Source organism: Lissotriton vulgaris, chromosome 7 (assembly GCF_964263255.1).
Source record: "Lissotriton vulgaris chromosome 7, aLisVul1.2, whole genome shotgun sequence".
NCBI classification, from domain to species: Eukaryota; Metazoa; Chordata; class Amphibia; order Caudata; family Salamandridae; genus Lissotriton; species Lissotriton vulgaris.
In genome coordinates, this window is record NC_141695.1 from 1,053,026,222 (window position 1) to 1,053,053,184 (window position 26,963).

At 50.2% G+C, this 26,963-nt stretch overlaps 1 protein-coding gene across 2 annotated transcripts in view; it reads left to right on the top strand.

Moving 5' to 3' along the window:
• Positions 1-25,799, top strand: part of PCBD2 (pterin-4 alpha-carbinolamine dehydratase 2) — a 579,571-nt gene extending 553,772 nt beyond the window's left edge. For both annotated transcript variants that reach the window (XM_086931502.1, XM_086931503.1), the window contains one exon: positions 24,788-25,799. In XM_086931502.1, coding sequence (XP_086787628.1) covers positions 24,788-24,883 — 96 coding nt within the window. In that variant the 3' untranslated portion in view covers positions 24,884-25,799. The remainder of the gene's footprint in view (positions 1-24,787) is intronic.
• Positions 25,800-26,963: the final 1,164 nt, after the last annotated feature.

Here is a 26,963-nt window from a genome sequence, read left to right on the forward strand (position 1 = left end):
CCATTACCGACGCGGCAGCAAGTGACTGTGTAGGTTCACCCAGAGTGCTATGGGACAATGGCTGATTCAACTAATTTGAGGTGTATAACGTGGAATGTGAGGGGGCTCCACACTATGACCAGACAACATAAAGTTCATGCTTATTTAGTTCACAGGGGGAGTACACATTGCACTACTCCAAGAACCGCACTTAACGAAGGCAGAGGGGATAGCTCTGCAGCGTAGATGGAGGGGCAAAGTGTACAACACCACGTATTCTGCGTTTGCTAGGGGGACATTGATTTGGATCAGGGCGGGAGTCCCTTTCCAGCTGACCAGGCAAACAATAGTTACCGAGGGTAGATATGTAGCCATTGAGGGCATATTGAGAGGAAGGGACATTGCATTTTGCAGTGTGTACGCACCCAGTGTTGATCAGTTGGGATTCCTGGCGAAGTTATCTGGGGCATTCGTGCAGTATCTAGCGGGTCCCCTAGTGCTGGGGGGTGATTTAAATTCCGTAGCGGATGTTACTATGGAAAGGTCACACCCTCCACTGGCAAATTCTCCGACACACCGATTAACTAGGGGCCGGCTGGACTGGCAGGCGAGCTTGGGATTGATAGATGCCTGTCGCGTGCAGCATCCGGTAGACCGGGATTATTCTTACTTCTCCTGTCTGCATGAGCTGCATGTGAGATTAGATGCAGTGCTTTGCTCCCCAACAGTAATGCCAACTATTGTACGGACTGAATATCTCAATAGGGCAATTTTGGACCACAACCCTCTGTTGGCCACCATGGACTGGATGGCTGGAATATCGTGTGTCCCCACTTGGAGATTGCGCCCGGAAACATTAGATGATCCGCTCTTTCATGCTGTGCTGGAGGAAGGGATAACGCAGTACTTTGCGGAAAACGCTGGTACGGCGGCGACAAGGGCGACAGAATGGGACGCCTTTAAGGTGGTTGTCAGGGGACTTCGCATAGGAAAATATGCCGGAGTACGGAAAGTACTCCTAGGAGACCTGAGCAAAGCGGAGGCTAAACTCCGAGCAGCAGAGGTAGCAAGACCTGGGCTTCCCGAATTGCAGGAAGAGGTTGGCGCCGCCAGAGAGGCAGTGGCAGTGGAAGTGGAACAGTTGCGCAGCTTTGACCATAGGGCGTACACGACAAGAGCACATGCGGAAGGGGACTGGGCGGGGACGCTGCTGGCTTGGTTGGCCAACCCTGCGAAGAGGAGCTCCCCTATCCTAGCTTTGCAGACGGAAGAGGGACGGGTGGTCCACATACAGAATGAGATTTTGCAGTGTTTCAAGCTCTATTGTGATACACTATATACTAGTCGACTAGATCCCGAGGACCCTGCCATTGACACCTTCCTGGAGGGCTTGATATTGCCGGGACTAAAGGAAGAGCAGGCGAAAGTCTTGGGCAATGATATAGAGATGGGGAGATAAGAGGCGCGATCAAACGTATGGCCCATATTAAAACTCCGGGACTAGATGGACTTCCCATAGAATTCTATGTGAAGTATGTCGATTTATTGGCACCGTGGCTCCAAGACATTTATAGGGAGGCCAGGGAGATGGGGCAGTTGCCCCAATCAATGCGTGAAGCACTGGTGATCCCGCTGCTGAAACCGGAAGAGGGGGCGAGGCCACGGCCTCGTATAGACCTCTCTCGATGTTAACCACTGATTACAAGATACTGAGCAGTATCTTATCAGCCCGTTTGTTGCCCCACATGACCACGTTGGTACATGCTGACCTGGCTGGCTTCATACCAACGCGGAATACTTCCGCGAACCTTGGAAGATTAATGAGGTTACTGGACGGAGATCATCCGGAGGCGCAAAAGCCAATGATACTATCAGTAGATATCGAGAAAGCCTTCGATAATCTTGAATTGGAGTGTCTGTACAAGGTGCTGGGCCGGTTTGGACTGGGAGAAGGCTATCTACGGTGGACAAAGGTGCTGTAAATGTCTGCGGTAGCCAGAGTGAGAATAGGCTCGTTAATATCGTCGCAACACCCAGTAGAACGAGGGACGAGCAGGGATGCTAGTTGTCCCCATTACTGTTCGCTTTGGCGGTGGAACTACTAGCGGCTGATCTTAGAACAGGAAACCACTATGGAGGCCTAGAGAGCAGAGGGGTGCAACAGTACGTGTCGCTTTATGCGGATGACCTCTTACTCTGTCTGGAAGATGCGGCCGGAGCGATGGCGGGAGCGGAGAATTTGCTCTTGAGATTTGGAGAAGTCTCGGGCTTGAACGTGAATTGGTCCAAGACGTGTCTATTTCCGGTGAGGCGGGCGAGACCAGACCGCGCTTGACCCAGGCTGTAAACTGGAAACCCACCTGTTTCAAATACTTGGGCGTACACATTTATCACATGGCGGTGAACATGCTAGAGGGCAATGTGGGCCGGGGAGTGAGGGCGTTAAAAGGTAGCATGGCCTTCTGATCCACACTTCCGTTGTCAGTGACGGGTCGCGTATCCCTCTTAAAAATGGTGGCACTCCCCCGATTCTTGTACTGCTTCCGAACCTTACCGGTGTGGATACCTGGTTCCACTTTCAGATTATTGAAGTCCTTAATTGTATCTTTTCTCTGGGGCATGGGTAGACGTAGAGTTGCACAGACGACGCTCATACGACCCAAAGCTGAGGGCAGACTGGCGGTCCCAGACTTTGAGCTATACTACTTGGCGGCTCAACTACAGGTATTTACTCAGGAGGTTGCGCGGGAATTCAGGGGGCCGGACCATGAGAGAGGTAAGGGAACGCCGCACCATTTTCTTTCATATTTTGCTTTGCAGCAGAGGTTTCACCTTCTGGGAACTACTCACAGAGGAGAAAACATTCATACTCTGTTGGAACCGCTCTCAACGCAGAGCAGGAGTGCTGCATGCTTACACGCCCGAGATACCGATTGAGATGGTTACGGCGCTGCCACATGGCGGAGACTGGTCGCGACTGCAGAGCTGGGAGGAAGCTGGGGTGCAAATGTTGGGGGACCTCTATGAAGACTGAGCTATGCTGCCCTATCGGACTCTCCAGGAGAGGTTTGACCTACCGAATGGAGATTTCCTATTACACAGAGCTGTGACCAGAGAGATGCAGGTGCATTGGAAGGAGGTATTGGCGGAACCTAAAACGACTGCCTGCCAGTACACTATGATGGTGGCAGGGACCTTTAAAGAGGTCACATGCTTGTACTCTAGAATGCTCGGTGAGGGCTTGCAACCCCTGGAGGCATTGAAAGGTAAGTGGGAGACAGATCTCGGCAAGGATATTCCTGAGACGACTTGGAAACAGATAGTGCGACGAGCCTGGAGGAGCACGCGGAACGCCAGGTTCCAATTGGTGCCCTTCTATATACTCCACAGGGCATATCTGACGCCGGGGAAGATCAGGAAATATTTTAAGGTGGAAGAGGCGGCATGCCCTAGGTCGCCAGGACGGGGGTTGAATTGGACCACATGCTCTGGTCTTGCCCAAAGATGGGGCTATATTGGAAGGAGGTGGGAGATGCACTGAATCCGATCACAGAGCGAAGATTAGAGTTCAACAGGGCTATCTGCATGCTACATTGGTTCCCCCACACACCCAATAAAACTACGAGTACATTTATTGATATGGGTCTTATATTGGCTAAGAGAGAAATCATGAGACACTGGAATGCAGCGGTGGGTCCCACCAGTAATAGATGGAGAGGGGAGTTCCTGAAATGGGCTTCTGCTGACAGCGAGCTGAAATACCAAATGGCGCGTAGGCGTAATGATGACAAGGTGCTAGAGGCTGCAACCGCATGGGAAGCATTAGTGGAGGCGCTACGAGATTGCGAACCACATGTCGACTGAGAGGGGCAGACTACTGGAAGGAGGGGAGCCACTCGCAATGCCTGCGTGATACATAGACCAACCTATGGTTTCTCCTAGGAACGTTTGTCAGTAGGAAAGATAGCTGATGAGCCGCGTCGGGGATGGGGAGTTGGGGTGGGACACTTTAGTTTGTTGTGATAATTTGGGGATGAACTCAGGTTGTGTAGGGTTCTTTTCTCCGGGGCATTGACAGTGAGGCCCCATTATGGAGGCTTATCGTTTCATGTAATTATTCATTGATGGGGGGGTTTCCTCTATTAGGCTTTTGCGGATGTGATGGCTATTATTGTGCGGAGAATCAGGAATGTTTGTACAAAATCAATAAACTACGTTTTGAAAAAAAAAATGTGTGGAAATTGAATTTCAGTAAACATTTTTCATTTTTACATCACCAAATAAAGTGTCTATTTGTTTTGTTCCTATTAAAATCTTTGTTTTTATCACAGTTCAGAATTACATATATATATATATATATGCTTCATTTTTGCTTTCCCAACTGCTGAATGTTTACAGTTTATTTACAGGTATTTATATGTTGCTGTATTACAAAAATGACATCCTACAGCCTTTCCCTTCACATTCCCTGTAATCTAGTAAGATTGTCACATATTTCACTTGACTTTTGCGTAGTCAGAGAAGTTTGTAAACACCAATACCTAAGTTAAACAAATAAGCAGCAATTGGTCAGAAGACCTAGCCTGACATATGGCCTCTATCTTTGAAGCACAGCAAATGTTAGAACATAAAAGCAAAATCTAAAGGCATCTTAATTTATTTCCTGGATGTTCATGACCCACCGAAAATTGGAAACACTGGGTTAGCGGATTCAATCTCTGACTTTGTCTTTGAAGCAATGTCCTACTATAGGGGGCATGAGTCTGACACCTCTGCCAAGCTCTGTTCTGACTTACATTCAGCACTGTTGAATCTGCTTCTCTCTTTTCCTGAAGATCTGTCTTAGGTACGCACTTTCACTGGGCTCTGTTGATTATGGTTTGTGTTCTTCTGGTTCTCTCTAGTATGCCTTTGGCCCTTGGGCTGCTTAGGCCGTGCGGTGCCTGGATGGCCCCCAGGTGCTGGTCAACTCTGCCTTTGAGCCTGATGCCACTTTGTTGGCTGTTCTTTAGATGCCTAAGATGGCATTGAGACATGCACCATCCACAACAACGTCTACCACTCCACTGTAAGGACACATGGAGCACGTTTCTCTAGAGATTCCTCCTGTTTTGGCTGAAGAATCAGTAGAGAAGTTTCTTACTTTGACGAGGTTCGACAGTCAGGGTCCCAGCCTCTTCATGGTTTTGGCACTTCTCATTTAGTTACTCCTGATTGCCTCCTAGCAGTCTTTTCTGTGGGCTTTATAACTTTCACTGGAGTGTTGAGCAAGGCAGCTGAGTTTCTGGAACTTCCTTTTCCCTTGGCTGTGATTAAAACTAGCGCTTTGCCTGAAATTCTCTAGACTGTCCGCTGTATTCCAGAACTCCTTTGCCTTTTAATGAAGAGTTGTTGGGCTTGGTTATTTAAGGCTGGTAGACTAATTTCTGTACAAGTCATCAACTTTGAGATTCCTTGCAGACTTCCACTAGCCCAGGGTAACACTACATTTTTGTCTTCTCACATGGCTACAGAGAGACCGGGGCTCCAGGCACCTAATTACACAGGTGTCAACAATGGTTATTCCCTCCCTTCTTCCACGGACAGGGAATTATTGTGAATGGAATTGATAGAAAAATAATATTTTACTTGGGAAGCCTAGTTCTTTGTGCCTGTAATGACATAAGCCTGCTATACAATATTCCACACTCTGATGGTACGGCTGTTGATTCCTCTACTGCTGGATCACGTAAGAGGCAACTTCACTGAAGTTCTCCATTATGTTTTTGGGGTTACTAGGCAACTTCATAGGTCTAGTCTTGACACCATGGACTCTTTCTCTAGCTCTATGGGCTCTTGGTGATCCTTGGCCGACAAACCTGCGCGAGGTCTTTAGGCCTTCATTGAGATGTTTCTACAAACGCTGTGGATGTAGGCTTTGACAGTTCTCTCGTCGTAATTAGCAGACTTCCCTAGTCCTAGAGTGCATGGCTCAGAGGGGTGCTGATGTCCAATTTATGGGTTTTCCTCATTTTGTGAGCACACCCTGTGAGTGAGATGGACGACAAAAGCATTTTACAGGACTGTGTTCTTGTAGGGATTGCCAAAACTTCCATACTGATCACCATTTGCTGAGGACAGTGTGATACCTTCAGGAAATACTGTGTTCATAAGCAACGCTTTTTGTCATTTTCATTCCTAGGGTCTTGTTTCACACCACTTTGAATTCCCCTTTGAAGAGTAAGTCTGAAAAGGTCTGTGTTCTTCGCAACCATGCTGTCAAGGCCACCAGACAAGTCTGTAAAGTGGCATTCCTCTTCAAAGGAGATCTTTTTAGAGGAGAACATCCTTTACAACGCAACTTTTACCACGCAGTGCCTTTACGACGCAACTTTTACAACCAAACCATTACAACGCATAGCGCTGGGGGGCGCTCTGGGATAGGGAATAGGTTTAATGTACTATCCAACACCTTCCCTACTATCCACGGGGACTGGAGTTGGAATAGTAAATTAAACTATTCACTATCCAGCGCCCCAAAGCACTATGCGTTGAAAAGGCATGCGTTGTAAAAACCGCGTTGTAAAGGCATGCGTGGTAAAAGCATGCGTTGTCACATCGTACATCCCTTTTTAGATGGGTCTCCAGTAGCACCTAATAATTTACAGATATATGAAGGATAAAGCACAATCATGTGGGTTCTAACAAAAATGTCATTATTCATTTCAGTTATTAACATTCGAATGATGTAGCTATCTCTGTCAGCCATTTTTCAATAGGGAGTTAGCTGCTCTTTGATGGAAGCAGTGAATGCTCTTGTTTTAATAAGCTGTCTCTGGGTTAGGTACCCTCAGCAAGGGTTTGCTTTTAACTGCCCACTAATATACCTAGACTGAATGAAGCACCTGATACCACTACAGTGTCTGTCTCTTCTTTTCACTGTAAAAAAACCCACAAAAAGTTCATCAAAACACTAGTACCACCAGCATTTTTTTCAAAAATATTTTTTTCTTCTGCTGAAAGTACCTTTCCTAAAGAGGGGCCATACATGTTTTCTATTTGGATTTCCTGACAGGATCTATGTAGCTCCTCTGAGCTGCTGGGAGCTTACCAGCGACAATATTTTTTATATTGTAGGATAGTGTAGTAGTTGTATTCTTTCACTTTACCATCACCAATTCCAGCAACAGGAACAATAATCCACTCAGCTATCTTCATGTGTGTATTGAAAATAATTTTCATGAGATAGAAAGTGATAATTTCTGGTAAGATACTGTTACCAATTACCCATCCAACATCAATGAAATGATCTGTCTGTTCAGCAAGAATAAATTGCTGATTTCCCCTTAATATAAGATGCCTCCACCTTTCTAATTATTGAATGTAAGTAATTAGAGTGAATGAAAGTAATTAGAGTACTAGTTGAAGGGGACGAGAACCACTTCAAATAATAATCAAAGTCCTTGACAGAGTAAACCTAAAAAAAATCAGTAAATAAACCTATATCTACCACATGGTCGCTTGTCTCAAATCAGTCAGGCTTAACTTGGAGGCAATGTGTAAAGTATTTATGCAGTACTCAAACAGTAATAAAGTGAAAACACAGCACAGAAAAAATCCTAAACCAATTGAGAAAAATAGAGATAAATTAAATGTCACCATAACTACAAAAACCCAATAAGCATAACTGGAAATATGAATTTTTCAATTTTGAATTAAAAATAGCATCAAAAAGGACATATTTCGGGGGGGCGTGGCTTGGCGGGCGAAGATGGCGGTCGCAGCCTTGTAGAGCTCCCGCCGGCCCGGACTAAATCCGATCATTTATCCTGACCCCCGAGCCCACTGTTGGTGCCCAGTGCCTGTACTCGATCCGGTGAAGTCTCCAGTCTGCATTGGTGTGTAGATCCTGTGATTCCTCCCTTCCTGTGATCGAGGGGAGTCGGCGGCAGAGTGCGGCCTGGTGGCCGGCCGGAACCGGGGTCCTCGAGTTTCGCGACGCCTGGTGGCAGCTGTGACCTGGCGGGTGCAGGTGGCATCCGCTACGCCGTCCTGGGCTTATCTCTCCGCCCGCGATCGCCTGGAGTTTGAGGCGGAACCAGCGACTCCTACCCATCGGCTCTTCCCCTGCACGACCGGCGAGTGGTGGCGGCGTGGCTGGGCCCTGCGACAGTCTGGTGGCGGGACTTCTTGTGCCCGGGGGCGACCGGGGCTGGACTGGTGGTCGGCTGGCCCCCCCTGATCCGCCTCCCCTGGCTAGGCCCGCTGGGTACGGCGACCCGTGGACCGCGGACCCGCTGATTCTTCCTGATATATCCTGGGCGGCTGCCCGTGAGGACGAGTGTGGGTGCGGCCTGTCCTGCTGGGGTGACGCCGGGGCCCCGATTTTCGCGACATCCGATCGCAGCGTCCCTCCCCGGGGCCTCATCTGGGCCGCCCCGGTCCAGTTCTTGCGACAGTGCCCGAGAGTGGTGTTGGCTCTGCCCGGCGCTTGCCATGACCAGGGACAGAGGAGGTGGCCCGCCCAAGCATGGGCCCATAGATAAATTCACAGGGCCGAGTGGTGGCGCTGGGGCGACCGGTGGCAGCGGCGGCCCCGGGCCAGACAACGCAGCTCTCCTAGCGGCCATAACCCAGTCTCGGGACATGCTCGATGCCAAGATAGGCGCAGTCGGGGCGGATGTCACGCTCCTACGCCAGGACCTTCGCAATGCAGTGGAGCGGATTGCTGGGGTCGAAACCCGTGTCACGGAGACTGAGGCGGACATTAGTGGCCTAAAGAAGCGCCTTGCGGAGGTGGAAAGCGTCCAGAAGACACTGGCGGCCCGCGTGGAGGATGCAGAAGGGCGCGCGCGGCGCAACAACCTCCGCTTCATTGGTTTTCCGGAGCAGTGCGAGAAGGACAGCATGGAGAGGTTCCTGACCGGGTGGCTGGAGAGCTGGCTCCCTGAAGGGGCCTTATCTAGGTGTTTCGTGATCGAGAGGGCCCACAGGGCCCTGACCCAGCGGCCGCCGGAGGGTGAGCGCCCGCGGCCGGTCATAGCCCGCCTGCTGAACTATCATGACCGTGATGTTATCCTGCGGGAGGCGAGGAACAAGGGCTCCCTCGCCTTTGAGAATCATACCATTATGATTTTCCCGGACTACACAAAAATGGTGCAACAACAGCGGCACTCCTTCATGGACGCTAAGGCCAAGCTCCGGGGCCTCAAGCTCCAGTACTCGCTCCTGTATCCAGCTCGCCTGCGGGTCATATACCAGTCTCGTACCCACTTCTTTGACTCGCCAGAGGAGGTGTTTCGCTGGACGGATGAGGCAGTGCGACTTCGTCCCCACGCCCAACCGGGACTGGACCCGGGCAGGTCTCCAGGTTCGTCGCCGGAGCGGACACAACGCCAGCCCAAGAAGGGCCGACATCGGAGGTCTCGCTCCAAGAAAAGATCGGCTTCCGCCTGTGCGTCGCAATCGGGTGGCACCAGGGACTCTGAACACTCCGATGCGGGCAGCTGAACACTGTTGGGCCTCCATACATTCTGTCTGCTGCATATGGACTCGCTCTGCCTTGGCTGGTGAGACTGTCTTATTTTGTCCTTGATGTACCAGCCGGCTCCCATGTGGAGACTTCAGCTATAGACATGGGGACACTGTGTGGCTCGGAGGGTACCTTATACGGGCCTCAGACCCTCACGGATGTGAGTGTTGTTGGGGGGGTGGTGAGTGTGCGTCTTGGTGGGGTTTTGGGGATCCATTGGTATGGCGGGCCCTGAGTCCTCTGTTTTGGGCTCGGGTCTCTCCATGCCGCGACAGGTACTTCACTGTTTTTTGAGGTATTGGGGTGGGGGGGTGGGGTTTGGGGGGGTGTTTTGGTGTTGCACTTGTTGTTGGGGGGGCTTTGGGCTGGAACGGGGGAGTTGTGTTTGCGGGCTGGGGGGGTGGGTCCACACGTGTCGGGGGCTGTGCTTTTTGTCATTTTGCGGGTAGCACCTGGGTGGGAGGGTGGGCCAGATCTTGAACTGTGTGTCGATAATGGCTAGTGCTGCGAATGTGACTCCTTCGAAGACCCTGCGGGTGGTGACGTGGAATGTGCGGGGTGTCCTGGATAAGATTAAGCGGGGGGCTGTGCTGCGGTGGGGGAAAAGGGAGATGGTGGATGTTCTTTTGCTTCAGGAAACGCACATGCTGGGATCCAAAGCCCTTAGCCTCCAGAGGTTCGGCTACCACCAGGTCTATCATGCTGGCTTTACGAGGGGCTCGAGGGGGGTGGCCATACTGATTCATCGTAGGGTGGCCTATGTCCACGAGAAGCAATGGATTGACCCCCAGGGCAGATTTGTTTTTGTTAAAGGCCTGCTGGGTTCCGAGCCGGTGGTTTTTGGTAGTGTCTATGCCCCTCCCCCCCTGCAGTGGGCACTGTCTGAACGGCTGTTTGCGTTGTGGGACGAAATCCCCGAGGTCCTGACTGTGGTGGGGGGTGATTGGAATGAAGTCATGGATGTGGGCCTGGACCGCCAGCGGCGAGCGTGTGTGGTACCTAACCCCCCCCCCGCGGCTGCCCCCACCCGGTTGAGTGCAACGGCGCGCAGTATGGGCTGGGTCGATGTGTGGCGGCATTTTCATCCCGCAGTACAGGCCTTCACGTATGTATCGGCGGTGCATGGATCATTCTCGAGGCTCGATTACTTGTTTGTACCCGGGGCCTGCCTGAGCCGTGTTAGGGACGCCTCGATACTCCCCAGGGGCCTTTCGGATCATTCCCCTGTCCTGGCCACTCTGACCCTCCCCGTTAAACGGCAACCTTTTCGCTGGCGTATGTCCGCCTGGCAGTTGCAGCGGCCGGACTACGTGGCGCACCTACGGGAGGCAATCGACCACTTCTGGCGCGAGAACTTGGTGGGGGGAGCCGATGCTGTTGTGGTGTGGGAGGCGCTGAAGCCCACGATCCGGGGCATCGACATAACTTGGTGTGTGGCCGCTCGGCGGAAGCACCGAGAGGCCATTGTGGCTGCCGCGGCCCGCGTGGAGGAGTTGGAGCAGCGTGGTCGACTTGGAGGTGAGGAGGGCGTGGTGCGCCAGCTCCTGCAGGCCCAGCAGACTTACTCCTCGGTCCTACATGAGGAGGCCCGGCAGGCGTGGCTCGCCACGCGCAGTAGGGTATATCAGTGGGGCGATAAGTCCTGCACCATGTTGCATAGACTTTGCCAGGCGACCTTCCAGCCCCTGGAGCTACCTGGTCTCACGGCGGGGGATGGCTCAGTCATAACCGACCCGGACCAATTGGCGGCCAGCTTTGCCCGCTACTACGAGGCACAATATGCCCCTCGCGATCCACTGAGGGAGAGCGGGATTGCCCCGTACTTGGATGCTTTACTCCCGCAGGCAGTCCCGGAGGAGACCAGGACGGCCCTAGAGGTCCCACTTACGTCCGAGGAGCTAGGGGAGGCCCTTGGCCAACTGAACACTGGGAAGGCGCCCGGCCCTAGTGGCTACCCTGCCGAATTTTATAAAAAATTCCACGTCCAGCTGGGACCCCACTTTCGCAATGCGCTAGAGGCAGCGCGGTCTAGGGGCGAGCTGCCACCTGACTGGCGTCATGCTGAGATTGTGGTCTTTTTGAAGCCTGGTAGGGCGCCTGACCGTCATGATTCGTACAGGCCTATCTCCCTCCTCAACATCGAGGCCAAGATCTTGGCGAAAGCCCTGGCGAACCGCCTTCTGCCCCTCATAGCCGACCTGGTCCACCCCGACCAGGCCGGGTTCATGCCGCACCGGGCCACCCGACACAATATCCGGCGGGCGCAGGCAGCGATCGACGCCATGAGTGCTAGGGATGAACAGGCCGCACTTCTCCTTGCGGACATGGACCGGGCCTTTGACTCGGTGAGCTGGGCGTATCTCTTCACCTTATTGGCCCGCCTAAACCTCGGGCCGGTCTTTCTGTCCTATATCCGCCTCCTGTATACCAATGTCACGGCGTCGGTCCGGGTGGCAGGCGCGGTCTCAGGACGCTTCCCAATCGGCCGCGGTACGCGCCAGGGTTGCCCGTTGTCCCCATACCTATTTGCCCTGGCCATGGAGCCCCTCGCGGCGCGGGTGCGGCTAGATGCCCAGCTGCGTGGCTTTGTCTGGAACGATACTCTTACAGATAGAATTGCACTCTACGCGGACGATGTCCTCCTGTTCCTTACGGATCTGCGGCGCTCTGGCCCCCGAATCCTGAAGATCATGCGGGGGTTTGGCGAAGTCTCCGGGCTTACCCTTAACTTATCTAAGTCGACCCTGTGGGTTTTGCATGGCGGAGTGGTGGCCGAAGATTGGGCTGCTGATCTACGAGTGGCGACGGACGGCCTGAAATACTTGGGTGTTTTCCTCTCGACCTCGCGGGCCGTGGCTTGGACGCGTAGTGTCCTACCGGTGTGGGAACGGGTCCAGACGGATGTTAAAACGTGGTCCAGGATGCCGCTTACGATCTTTGGGAGGTCGGCCATCTTTAAGATGGTGGCGCTACCGAGACTGCTGTACCAACTCCAACATTTCCCGCACCCTATAGGCATGGAGTGGTTTCGCCAGGTGAACTCTGTGCTGGGCCGCTTCCTGTGGGAGGGCGGAGCAGCCAGGGTGGCCTTAAAGACATGTTTTCTATCCACCTACTGTGGTGGCTTGGCCACGTCTGATCTCCTCTCCTACTACCAAGCATCGCATCTGCTTGTTCTTAACGATTGGTGGTATGGGGATAGGAGTGATCCGGCATATGCCCTGGAAAGGCATCTTATGGGTGACCATACGCTCCACACCGTTCTATACTCGGCACGTATACGCCGTGGGTTGCCATCGGTGACAAGGGTGGTCTTTGCAGTGTGGCGGCAGTCCTTGCGCCGCATGGGATGGTGGGGCAAGTTGACGGCGGAAACGCCGCTGTGGCACAACGGTCTGCTTCCAGAGCTGGCGACTCTGGCTGGGTTCGAGGGTTGGGAGACTATTGGGATTACTCAACTGGGCCACGTCGTGTCCGGCGCAACCCTCAAGTCCTTTGCAGACCTCCGAGTGGAATTCCAAATGCCTCAGTCCCAGTTTTTCCGTTACTTACAGCTGCGACATGCCCTCGCCCCAAGCATTGCCGGCCTTGACTCCCGTCCGGAATTTAGCCCAATTGAGGCGAAAGTCTTTATGGGCGACCTGGGAGACAAGAAGGTTTCCAGGATCTACCAGACTCTGGTTATTCACTGCTCGCCTACTCTCAGCTCCCTCCGGGAAGCCTGGGAGGTGGACGTGGGCACTCTGGACGAGGACGACTGGAGAGAGGCCCTGGAGTCTCCTCGTGGCACCGCTATCGCGGTTCGGCTCCGTCTCATACAATTCAAGTATCTACATCGTGCCTATTACACACGTGAACGACTGTGGAGGGCTGGTTTGATTGAGTCATCGGAGTGCCTGCGATGTGGTGAAGTGCCTGGCACCTTGTTGCACACAGTATGGTCATGTGGTCGCCTGGCTGGCTTCTGGAGGGGTGTATGGAATTGCCTGGCTGAGGTCCTGGGCTGGGATCTTCCCCGTACCCACCGGCTGGGCCTGCTGCACGTCATGGACGGGGTTGGGGGCAACATCTATAAACGTCACCTATTGCTTCTGGGCCTGGTGGTGGCTAAGCGCGACTTGGCTCGGGCCTGGAAATCTGTGAGGGCCCCCCCCCTGTCGGCATGGAAGGCGGGACTGGACTATTTTATGGGTCTTGAGAAACCGATTTTTGAGGCGCGGGGCTGCCCGCGCAAGCACTTCAAGATCTGGAAGCGGTGGGCTGACTACCGTGGCCTATCCTTGGAACCCCCGGCGGAACCGGAGGAGGACATTTGATCGCAGCGCTGTCTCTGGCCCTAAAGGCACATCCCAGGTTGCTTCATGCTTGCTTCTCTTATATGAACCATCTCTGTATTGCCTCTGTACATGTGTGGAAGGGGGGGGGGGGGGATAGTGGGTACGGGTGGGGGTGTAGTTGGGGTTGGGATGGGTAGTTGGGATTTTAAAGCTGAGCTTCATTGATACTTGCTTAAGTATTTCTTGTGTATGTGATCCTTGCATTGATCTTGATGTGGTGACCTTGGTGTGGGAAGGTGCCTCATGCTTGTCATTCTTTTGCTCAATAAACTTGGTTGTGAAAAAAAAAAAGGACATATTTCCAACCATGGTTATCTGGTTGCACTAGATCGGGTCAAAGTTAAGGCTGACTGTGATGGATTGTGGGTCAGATACAGGAACTAAATTCGCCCTGGTGGAAAATTTGCCTTCTGATTAAGAAACTTGCAAGGAGGAAAAGTGTTTGTTGATGAGTCATTGGCAGAGCAAGTGGATCTGTAGCGGGGTTCAACGAAGGCCAATTGCTGAACAGCGAGATCCTTTAGCATTGTAGAAAGTAGGATCTGCTTTTATGGTTACCTCCACTTTTTGCCCGGTGCTAAGCTGTTATTGACTAGTTGGACTGGGATCCTGCTAATCAGGACCCCAGTCTCTCTGCTTACTGCCCTAAATTATGTTCAGTACTTGAGTACATCCCATATTGGATACGGAGGTACCCTTATCAGTCCCTAGTATACGGAACTAAGGTACCCTGGGCATAGGTAGCCCAGAGATCCCACAAGGGCTGAAGCATGTATTATGCCACCCATGGGTGACCATTCATACTGTAACTACAGGCCTGCCATTGCATCCTGTGTAAGCTGGTGCTAGCACCACTTACGAAAGATATAGGTCTCCTATATGTAGGGTCACTGCACTTAAAAACCTATGTCACCCATATACATTACAATCCTGAGGGCGAGGGGCTTGGTTCTAAGTGTGAGGGTACCCCTGCATGAGCAGTACACCCCTACAGCCTATGGAGTCCATTCTCCTGGGTTGTAAGTTAAGCAGCCATATAACCTGTAGAGGGGCACCGCGTAATTACGCATTGACCATCGCGAAATTGGCTGCAACAAACCTATCATGTTTGGTATCAAACATGTTCAAATCATACCCTCACACCGTAAACGGTGTGGGAGGTATGATTCCAAGCCCTGGTACGTGCCCTGTCAGGCTCTCAGTGCTCCCGGTACCAGTCTTCTAGACCCGGACAGCTCAACATGGCCGCTGCCGACCAGAGACACAATTTTGCCCTCCTGAGGCTGAGCCAAGCTCGAGCAGGGGAAGGCACAACAATAGGCATCCTGTCACAGGGAGGTGTGACCACCTCCCAGACATGGTTTAGTGTATTGAGGCCAGGTGGGTGCGCTTGTCAGCACCACTCAGTCTGCATGAGGGGCACATTTGGTGCCTCCTTGCATAGTCCAGTTCAAACTAGCTCTGGGAACCCTTGGCTCCCGCTCTGGGGCAAAACTGGACAAAGGACATGGGAATATCTTCTCCCCCCCCCCGTCCAAACCCTCCCCTGTGAGGGTCTCCTGAATCATCCCAACCCTTTCCTTAGGGTACTTAAGGGCTTACCTGGGTGTAGGTCCCTAGATTAGTTGTGGGACACAATTTCATTCAGACACTACTTCAACTTCTACCGTCTGAGCACTCTAGACTTTGTTTGGGCTTGACTTCGTCTCCCTTCCAGTCTGCTGCATTGTCTGTGCCTGTGCACCATACAGGAACCTTCCAAGACCTGTGGGCATCCAAGACACCTGAAGGATTCTCCCTTGGAGTGAAGGTTTCACTTCCCTGCATATGCAGGCACCGTGACTAAGCTGACCGGTCTGCTTATTCTGAGCTCCCCCAAATTCCAAAAGGCTCAGCAACACAGGTGGTGGTTTTCCATATCTCTCGAGGCCTGCCCTGCCACCAAGTTTGAGGCCAGTATTCCTCGTAGGAGCTGCAGGAACCGTACCCCTGTTCACCACATGAACTTGCAGTTGCAAAGGCCTGTTTGCTTCCTTCCACTAAGATCTTTGGCCTCCAAGTAACCCCAACCTCAGGCATCTCCAGTGACCAGAATCTTTGTCCACACTGCATCTTCTGTACCGTGGCCTGCATCTTTTGGTAAGCTGCTCGAGGTCCTCTTGCGACTCCAGTGCCTCCGGCCTGTGCGTCCTGTTGAGGGTCATCAACGTTTCTTTTGGGCTCCCCTAATTGCTCGGGGCTTGCCCTGACGCCCACGCTTGTGGTGAGACCCCTGGACCTTGCTGGTCCTAACATTGCACCTTATTTGACATCCATTTTCTTTGCAGTTGCCAAGGCTTCTTGGTGCTCCTGGCGGACACTGACCCCTCAACTTTCGATATCCGACGTGGGACAGCTTGTGCACAGTTCCTGGTCTTTCACAGTGTCGCCTGGTCCTCGCAGCTCCAGAGTCAAGGTCACCGTCAACTCTCCTGCAACTCCCTACATCGGTGGGCATTTGTCTTCTGGGTCTCCGGGTCACTCCTGTGTCACGTAGACTCTGTCCCCTCTGCTTGCAGGTACTCTTCAACTAGAATCCTCCTTTGGATTTCAATGGACATTTTCTCCTTTCCCAGCAGCAGCATTTTCCTGAGGTCCTCCATTGGGTTCGACGGCAGCTTCCGACACCACTTTACACCTATGCACCCGGCTTCCCTGGTGTAGGTAACATGGGTACTAGGGTATCCACCGGAGGGGTGGCTCACCAACCTTCTGTCTTTCACGTGGTTTCTCCATCCAATCTTGAAAATTGCAATTGCGACTTACACATTGACTTATATGACGAACGTGGTCATGTTCTCACACTGCACTCGATCTCTGGCAACTTGATAAAAGTTTGATTTCCAAAGTGACTTGACAATTAAGTTGGATTTTAAATTACTATTAAAATAAGTCCTTTAACTCTTTTAGTAGCTACTCCTAAACTGAATGTAGTACTTTATGAATGTAATAGTGTAAACCAGTGTTAGCCTGTTGGAGAGCCAGCTTTGCCACAGTGAAAAACGACATTGGAGGATTTTCACTGCCAGGACATGTAAACCATACATGACCTACTTTTTAAATACCTTGCTCTATGGGAATTTAGGTCCTACCTTAGAGGTAACTAATTAGTATTAAACAGGAACTTTTATGCCTGAAAAAAAGGTTGGCTTAGCCAGGCCGAAATAGCAGTATCTGAACACGATGGTGATAGATTCCTTACCTTACAATATACCCAGGCATCAGACTGGATCTGGAAAGTTTTTTCGTCAGCAGTACCCCTGCACGTCTGTAGGTTGGGTTGTGCGGCTCCGCGTCTGTCGCTGACATTGTAAGCGCAGAGATGATGTCACGGAGACTACTTAGGTGCCACCCATGCGCGCTGATGTCAGTTCTTTCTTTTTCCGTGCCAGAAAGCGCAGATTCGGTTAGAGCACGTACCTTAGTAGCTTTTTTACTTTCTTTTTCAGACTTTTGTCTCCTGTAAGTCTACTCTGGTGTACGTAGGGATGCCTGTTTTTAAGTCTTGTGGGGCCTGCCGCTGCAATATGCCGGTGGTGGACCCCCATGACGTGTTTAAACTGCCTGGAGTACGACCACAACTTTCTGTCCTGCATGGACTGTCTGGCCATGTCCCCGAAGGCCTTGAGGGAGCGGCGCCGGAAGCTGCTTGAGGTTCAGCAGTCATCCCAGCACCGTTCTTGGTCCAGGGGCCGCTCCAGAGACTGCTCACGGGGCCACCATCATCGCTCCTCGGCTCCAAGTCTTCACCCTCGGATTCGGGTAAAAGATGACACAAAAAGAAGTCGAAGAAGTGTTGTCGCTCTCAGACCTTTCACCGTCGGTCCCCAGATGCGGACGAGGGGCACAGGGGTTCGGCAGCTCCTTCGGAGCCCGGGAGTCCCATGGCCTACCCACCTTATCCGGGTCCGTCGGTGACTCCTGCACAGGTGCAAGAATTTTGCTACCATGGACCACCTGCTTAGGCCTCGGGCTCCCGCCGGCGTGCCTTGGGCCCCGCCGTCGCGTGTCAGGATCCTGTTGAGCCGTCTACGCTGCCGGCGGCTCCGCCCCTGGCGCTGCAGGATCCTGCCCCGCTGGCTCTGGCCACGGCGCCACAAGGTCCCACGCTGCCGGCTCCGGCGCCTCCCTCGGCTCTGCCTCCGGCGCCGCAGTGGATACCATTTGTTCCGCCCTTGCCCCGGTTCTACAGTTTTGTCCCTACCTGGGATCCGCATTGGGACACTATGCAAGGTTTGGCCCCGTTCCCGGTGCCGTTTATTCCTTCTGCCTCAAAGCCTTCCTAGTCCGAACTTTGGGGTGCACCCCACGCCTGCGGGCGGCAGGATTCGACATCACCTTCCCCACTGGCGTTCTGTCTCTTCCGACTAGTGGGTGCAGCAACTTGTCCGGAGAGGTTACTCCCTCCCCTTCAAGTCTAACCGCCTAGCCATGCCACCTCAGTTCCACTGCATGTAGGGGGATCACTTTGTGCTTCTCCAACAGGAAGTTATGGCTCTCTTGGCCAAGGGGGCATTCAAGCTCGTTCCTGGGCCAGAAGTAGGGCTTGGTTATTATTCCCACTACTTACTGGATGGTAGCATTAGACTTGCAGGACGCATATTTTCACATCCCCGTCCTGCCGGCCCACCGGCATCCCCTGTGGTTCGCGGTAGGCCAGGAGCATTTTCAGTTTGCCATGCTCCCTTTCGGCCATACCAGCGCCCCTCGGGTGTTCATGAAAGTGATGGCGGTGGTCGCAGCTCACCTGTGCAGGTCAGGGGTGTCAGTCTTTCCCCTACCTAGATGACTGGTTGTTGAAGGCAGGCTTGCCCCAGGCAGTTGTCACCCACATTCAGACTATGGTTAGAGATGCTAAAAAAGGGGTACAGGGTAAAAAACTTGACTGCACTCTATTCTCTATATCTTGGTCTAGTTTTGTTTGCGGGTGCCAGAAACCAGAGACCATATACCCCTAGGCCTCCAAAGTCAGTGCCAAGGCACTATATACAATTCACCACAATGGTACAGCACACCACACAATATTCAGTAACAGTAATGAAAATAGCAATAAGCCATGGAATTTTCTCTTTTCTTGTTTTTATTCCAAATCTTCACACATAAGTAGCCAATGCGTTTCGTCCGAAGGACTTCTTCAGGGCGAATGGTTATCAGATTTACGTCAGGGATTATGTATTTCAAGATTTTTTTAACAGTAAGACACAGTCTTGGTCTTCGGAAGGTAAAATAGAGGGAATCCTTGTATTTTAGAGATAGAAGAGTAAGTTTCTCTGCAAATGCTGTATAACGAAGTGATATGAGATGCCAAAAATTCGCATCCGTAGGCGGTGATGTCAATATTCACCTTCAACAATCTTCATGTCTCCAAGCCTCCCGGTCGCAGCCTCGAAAAGGTAGTTCGAACTACCTTTTAAAAAAATCTTGAAATACATAATCCCTGACGTAAATCTGATAACCATTCGCCCTGAAGAAGTCCTTCGGACGAAACGCGTTGGCTACTTCCATTCCATGGCTTATTGCTATTTTCATTACTGTTACTGAATATTGTGTGGTGTGCTGTACCATTGTGGTGAATCACATTCAGACTACGGTTGACCTCCTGCATTTGCTGTGGTTCTCCATCAACGTGCTGAAGTTGCACCTGAGTCCCTTTTGGAAGCTCACCTTCATCGGAGCGGTTCTGGATTCGACGCGGTTTCGGGTTTATCCTTCCGAGCAGGGAGTCCGGGATATTCAGGCTATGATTCTTTCAGTCTCTATTCCGGGTTTCAGTCAGGATGACCCTCCGTTCCTGAGCCTGATGGCCTCCTGCATCCTGCTAGTGCAACATGCCAGATGGCATATGCAGGCTCTGCAGTGGGACCTGAAGTTCCAGTGGGCGTAGCATCAGGGCAACCTGTCCGATAATGTCCAGATCTCGGAGGGCACTGCACGACAATTGCAATGGTGGCTCACGAATCGCGATTGGGTCAGTGGCAGATCCCTCTCCCTTCCCCTACCGGAGCACAGAGTGGTGACAGATGCGTCCCTCCTGGGATGGGGAGGCCACTTGGGAGAGGTGGAGATCAGAGATCTCTGGTCTCTGCCGGAATCCTGGCTCCATATCAACCTTTTGGAGCTTCGGGCAATCCGACTTGCACTGAAGGCATTCCTTCCCTCTGTCCGGGGAAGAGTGGTGCAGGTGTTCACGGACAACACCACCGCCATGTGGTATTGCAACAAACAGGGCGGGGTGGGGTCGTGGACCCTTTGTCAAGAGGCTCTGCGCCTCTGGACATGGCTGGAACATCGAGGCATCACCTGGCAGGTTCTCTGAACGCCAGAGCAGACGAACTCAGCCGTCGGTGCTTGATGGATTACAAATGGCGTCTGAACTCTGACTTGGCGCACGGTCTCTTTCAGCAGTGGGGAGAGCCTTGGTTAGTTCTATTCGCCAGAGAAGAGAACACGCAATGTCAGCAGTTCTGCCCGTTGGAATTTCCAAGGCAGCACTTGCTCGGCTACGCTTTTCATCGCGAGTGGAGTTGCGGTCTATTGTATGCCTTTCCGCCTATACCACTTCTGCCCAGAGTGCTGAAGAAGGTTCGGCGTGACCGGGCCCAAGTCATTCTTGTGGCTCCGGACTGGGCACGAAGATACTGGTATCCAGAGCTACTCAGCATGGCGATTGATTCCCCCGATCGTACTGCCTCTTCCGGAGGATCTTCTATCGCAGCAAGGAACGGTCCTCCACCCAAACCTGTCCAGCCTCCACCTCCATGCGTGGAGATTGAGCAGTGGCAGTTGACGGCTTTCGATCTTTTTCCTGAAGTCTGTGATGTTATTCTGGCAGATAGGCGTCACCACTAAAACGGTATACTCCTGCAGGTGGAACAGGTTGGTGGCATGGTGCACAGCTAAGTCTGTGGATCCCCTTTCTGTCCCTCTTTCTGAAGTCCTTCTGTTCCTTCTGTCTTGGCCCAGACGGGCTCTGCTCTGGGCACTATCAAAGGTTATCTTTCGGCCATTTCCGCCATTCTATGGCTTCCAAATCAGCCTTCTCTTTTTAAGTCTCCGGTTGTTAACCATTTCCTGAAAGTCATTACGCACAAGTTTCCTCATGTGCCGTTCATTATGCCTCAATGAGACTTAACATTGTCTTAACAAATCTGATGTGCGCCCCCTTCGAGCCCCTCATAACTGTCCTTTGCATCTTCTCACTCTCAAGACGGCTATTTCCTCTGCCAGAAGAGTGAGTGAGCTCCAGGCTCTTTCTTCCAAACCTCCTTTCCTTTCTGTTCATCCGGACAAGGTGGTTTTAAGGACCCTTCCTTCTTTCTTGCCAAAGGTTGTCACGCCCTTCCACCATCACTTAGCCCACCTTCTTTCCGCCTCCACATCCTTCAAAAGAGGAAGAGAGGAAGAGAGGCTCCACCGTCTGGACCCTTTGGGTCCAGACGGTGGAGCTCTCGTTCTATCTGAGGCGCACACGACAGTTATAGGTGGATGACCAGCTCTTTGTTGGCTACGTGGGCACCAAAAAAGGTCGGGCCGTGCACAAACTGACCATCTCTCGGTGGGCTGTTCTGTGAATCAAAGCATGTTACTCATTGGCTAAGAAGGCCCATTCTACCAGGGCAATGGCAGCTTTACTGCCTTAGGTTACGGCGTTCCCTTGCAGGACATTTGTCAGGCAGCTACATGGGCTTCGCTACACACATTTACCAAGCATTACTTCCTTGACAGTCAAGTCCGGAGAGACGGCTTCTTTGGCCGTTCTGTTCTCCGTGACTTTCTGGTGTAATCTTGTTCGCAGACCCACCTCCGGGGTTGGTATTGCTGGGGTATCTATTCTAGGGTAAGGAATCTATCACTATCGTGTCTCTTTCAGATACACAAGTTACTACTTGTGTAATAATGTATCTATAAGAGACATTAGTTAGTGATAGATTTCTTACCGCCCCACCCATCCTCCCCGTTCTGCGAACTGATTTCTAGGTTTAAGGTCATTCCTTTCTGGGCCCTAGTTTCATGGCACCAGTGGTCAGTTTCTTGCATGGCTCTGCATTTCTGGCATGGAAAGTCATGTACAGAACTGATGTCAGCGCGCATGGGTGGCGCCTAAGTAGTCTCCGTGATGTCATCTTGGCGCTTACGTTGCCAGCACGGTGCCACCTACCGATGTGCAGAGGCACTGCTGACGAAAAACTTTCTGGATCCAGTCTGACGCCTGGGGATATTCTAAAGTAAGGACTAACTAATGTCTCTTACAGATATATCATTACACAAGTAGTAACTTGTGCTTTTATACTGTGCATCCAGGCTGCAGTGGCCGGCCTGGAGAAATGTTTTACAGTGCTACTTTAGTGCGTGGCAGAATGAGTGCTGCAGCCCACTAGTAGAATTTCATTTACAGGTCCTGGCTACATGTGGTACAATATACTAGGGACTGACAAGTAAATTAAATGTGCCAGTTAGGAGTTACCAAATGTAATATGTTTGATGGGGAGGATCCAAGCTTTTTACGATTGGTTAGTAGGGGTAAAGTGCAGAGAGTCGTATTTGCCAACAAAAGCAGGATCATAAACATAGGATAAAAATCTGGGATGACCCTGCAGAGAAGGCAAATTTCCAACAATGAAGGTTTTGTCTCCAGGGCTAGCAAGGCAGTCCTGTCATTGATTGATGGACTCATATAAACGTTTGAGTGCATTATTCTTTATGTGACATTAAATTAAGATGTCCATTCTCTCCGGCTCATGGCTGGGTAGCTACAGTATCCCATTTTAGTGCCACACAGAATAAATTGACAACGCATAATAAGCATGCATCCGCTCAGTTAGCTAAAACTACACATACAGGACTCGTGTATTCTCATAGGCTAGACTTTCTCATTCCCTTCTGGAACAGAGCAAAGGGGTCGTACCCATTCAGATCAAAAGACATTGGAGCCCCAAAACACAGAAACTTAAGTGTAAAGAGCCTATGGGTTCACTTTTCTCTGGGATGAGTGTACACCTCAGTCCTCTAGAACGTATGTATAGCAGTGCATTTATTCAGGCATTGACTTATCCATCATTTCTTTCGCCCATACCTCGTTCTCTCATTCATCCACTCATCTGTCCAAACATGTTAAGACCTTTATAGAGTGCAACATTTCCCAAAGGTTGACCTGGTGCTGAACAGAGTAATTCGAACAAGAGGAGTAGATCCCAACTCAGATATACTAGGGCACGATACACGACCCTAGTTTCAGAAAAATCAGGTCTTTGAGTCTTTCCTAAATTGTATTAGTGAGGGAATCTTCCATTGTACTAGGCAGCTAATTCCAAGGTTCAACTGCCCTAACAGCAAAAAGCTTTTCCTCCTGAGCAACAGCATTTGATTCTACGCTGAATCAACAGGTGGGCCTCAGAGAAACCTAGGCAGTGTGCAGGAATGTATTTCAGGAATTCTATTGATAGGTGTTCTGGGCAAGTAGTTTCGATAGCTTTAAAAACACGGCAGATAATTTTTAAAACCACCCTGTTTTCCTTAGGAAGCCACTGAAGAATATGTAATGCTTTTGAAGTGGAAGAAAACTGCTGGAGATCAAAAGCCTCTTTTGCTGCTGCATTCTGGATTCTCTAGCTTCCTCATTCCCGAAATTTTCCCAATTTCCTGTCGCATATTCAGTAGTATCTTGCGGAAGCCTGTATCAAATGCTGCAGACCTGTCTAATAGCACTAGGGCTGCTGCGGGCACTACTCTGTATCAGTATCTGCAGGTCTTCCACCACAACCAACAGGGCAGTCTCTGTACTATAGAAGGGGCGAAAAGTCGACTGTGCTGAATCCAAAATCTGCCCATTAGCCACCCGCTCTGAAAGGAGTTGATTAAAGTGTCCCTCTAGATTCTTAATGGGAAATTGTAACAGGGATATTGATTAAAAGTTGGTAAGAAGCAAGGGATTGGCATTTGTTTTTTGTTTTGTTTAACAAAGGCACAATCAGTGCCTTTTTCCATACTGCTGGGATGTATCGGGTGAATGCAAGTACCAAGAGCCTCCGCTTTCCACTAAAACGGGGGCAGAGGATCTAACTGGTGCCCTGATTTTAGGGTGATTGAATAAAATGTGTCTGATGACATTGGCGCCTAGTTGTACTGGCATCTACTCAGGTTGACGCTATTTGTTGCATTGGGAACCTCCTTGTTACCTATCTGGCTTAATCTAACCTGTCTAGTATATTGAGCTATCCTGGGGCCTCTGAGTCACTGGGTATCCGAGAATTGAGGGATCCCAGAATGGTGGATATCTTGCTTTCAAAAAAGTCTGACAACTTGACTGCCAGTTCTTGAGTATTTGAGATTGTATTTAGAGCACAATTAGGTGAGGAGTTCCCATACAATTTGGAAATATCTCAACAGTGTGAGAGGAAAGGTGACTTTGAAAACTTGTGGTCTAACACCTTTTAAATACCACCCAGAGGAAGAATAAATGTTAGGAATAAATGTGAATTGGGACACTTAGCCACTAGACAGAACCAACAACTAAAATGCACTAAAAAGCACCCTGCATAAACTGGCATACCTTTAAAAGGATCAGTTCTAGGTAGCCTCTTTGTCAGACTCTCCCACTCTACTTTCTCCCACCCAACAATAGCGTTGAACTCTACATGACTCCCTGCTTCCTTCGCCTGGATTTTCAGACTATCTGATGCATGCATATTCTTAGGACTCACAAATAGTTTGCCATCATTGCAATGTTTTCCTCCTCAGAGACAGTTTTTACTTAAATCGATTACGGTAGTCTTGACATACCCTCTTAAGTGGCAACAGTATAACACAGTTAAATGTATACATGAAAACGTGTACCTGACATGTAATGCAGGTAGAATGGCTCTTCATTTTTAATACCACCCATTTTTTGTTGCTATAACTCTAATTTAATTGTGTCTTTCAGGTCCAGATAACCCTCACCACACATGACGTTGGAGGATTGACCAAAAAGGACATCAAGCTGGCTCAGTTCATTGATAGGGCTGCTGCCTCCGTGTAATCACCTTTAAGTGCAATGCTTTTTTAGCATGCCCGTAGGTAGGCTCTGCACTTAGAACGGGCCATGCAGCGCATTTGTCTCTACTGAAAAATAAGCTTGCCAAGGGCACTTTTCAGATATGTTTTCCTCTGTGTGTGGTGGAAACCAGCCTCTTTCGGAATTTCAAAGACTGCATTTTAAAACTATTATAAGGCAAGGGTAATTATTACTAATGGATCAGTGTGCTGCGCAGCTCGGGATGTGAACTATCGTCATAGTTTCCCACACAGTCACCTCATGTGGTAGCTAAAGGTTTTCTTGAGAAACCACCTAGAAGTAGTAGGGTCAGAGCTGCTTTCTGACATTCACGAACTAGGAATGTCCCACAACCCTTGGACTCTTCCCCGGTAAATTCTTCCTCCATGTTTATCTCCGGTTTGCAAAGAGACATGTTAAAGAGTAAACTAAGCAGAAAGTAGACTTGCCAATGTTCCTATAGCAATTTTGGGAGCCTTTCAAGCCATACAGAATGTGTATTATGGTCAAGTTCATGAACACGCATTACAAGATATGCGGCTCAGCACTTTGTGTGATTACCTGTCATACTCATTCAGTCTCAAGTGCGCTGTTGTGTTTTATAAAGTTATTTTACCCTGGACACGGACCAGGTCCACAAAAGTTTTTTTTTTTTCTGGGGCTGTATCATGTTTATTAACCAATATAAACTCGATATTCTAGTTTCCACTGGATTCTATGCAGATAAATTGTTACCAGTACTTTATGAATCATTTACTGATGCACATGCAGTCTTGTTTCTGAACCCAGTTACAAACGTACACACTGTCTTATCTGAGCTGTAGAAAATGTGCCTAAAATATCATATTCGTATAGCGTAAGCAATAAATATGTAATCATGAAGATTGCAATATAAATACTACTTTTGACTACCGAGTTTTTCTGTTACTTTCTGCTGAGGCACTGTGGTTCCTCACCTCCCTGGTACTTGACATATACTGTTGCAGTAAACCGGACTGAATTGCCTAAATGGTGTGGTCCCACATTCTTATATGTATACATCTGGTGTCTAAAAGCAACCCTACAAGGAATGTCGAATGATTAAAGCACAACGGGACCAGTCAATCTGAGTAGATGGGGCAATACATACTCTTTTGAGATGGTGAACAGGATTAAGACAAATGGCAGCCATTAACATGTATACAGAGGTCTGCGTGTACTTGTTACATTGCACCAAGGTATTCTTAATGGACCCAAATATGCCTAGCAAAGCTCTGCATATTTAGGAGAGGCTCAGACATTACAAGTACTACATAATTTACCTTTTCTTAAGAATGTAGACCCAACTTTTGATCCGTTTGTGTATCTACACCTAGTACACCATGTCTTGTGAGTAACAGTAGTGGTTACATAAGATAATCTGCCCATACATCCATTTTATTATGTGTTATGAAAAGCTTTTAATTTAATAGTCTTCAAATGGCCAGGGAAGCTGTCTTATGGGAGTGCAAACTGATGCCCATCGGATTTAGATAATTCATTTTTTAGCTATGGACAGTGAAAACATAATTTGTAGTTTTGTCATTTGAGTGCAGTCTGACCAATCATTTTTTACTCCACAGAGGCTCAATATTAAGAAAGGTTGACTCGGATATGGAGTAGTCGTGATGTAGACTCTACAACCATATCCCTCAATAACGCTTTCATTAGCACTCACCTAGGTTCAGAGTAACAGTCTCAGTTACTGCAATAGCAAGGAGAGGTTTTGGTAGCATGTGTGAGACAATGCCTGCTCTAAAAGAATATATGCTCACCTATGGCTGCTAGGCTACAAGGTTAGGGACTGAGGTGTGCTTCGTGGCCACACATGGAGTGACGCACAAAGAAGCCATGAACTGGAACAGTCAAACAGTCACTGGACGACTTTGTCAGGTCTTCTTCCATGAAGAGAGATGAAGACACTGGACCTTCAGCGATAGGAGACCCTGCTCTGACTCATCGTTCACACAGTAAAGGATGAAATCGAAGATATATCTGAGAACCTCAAATACCATCAACAAGCCAAGGTCAGTGGCGAAGCAAGACT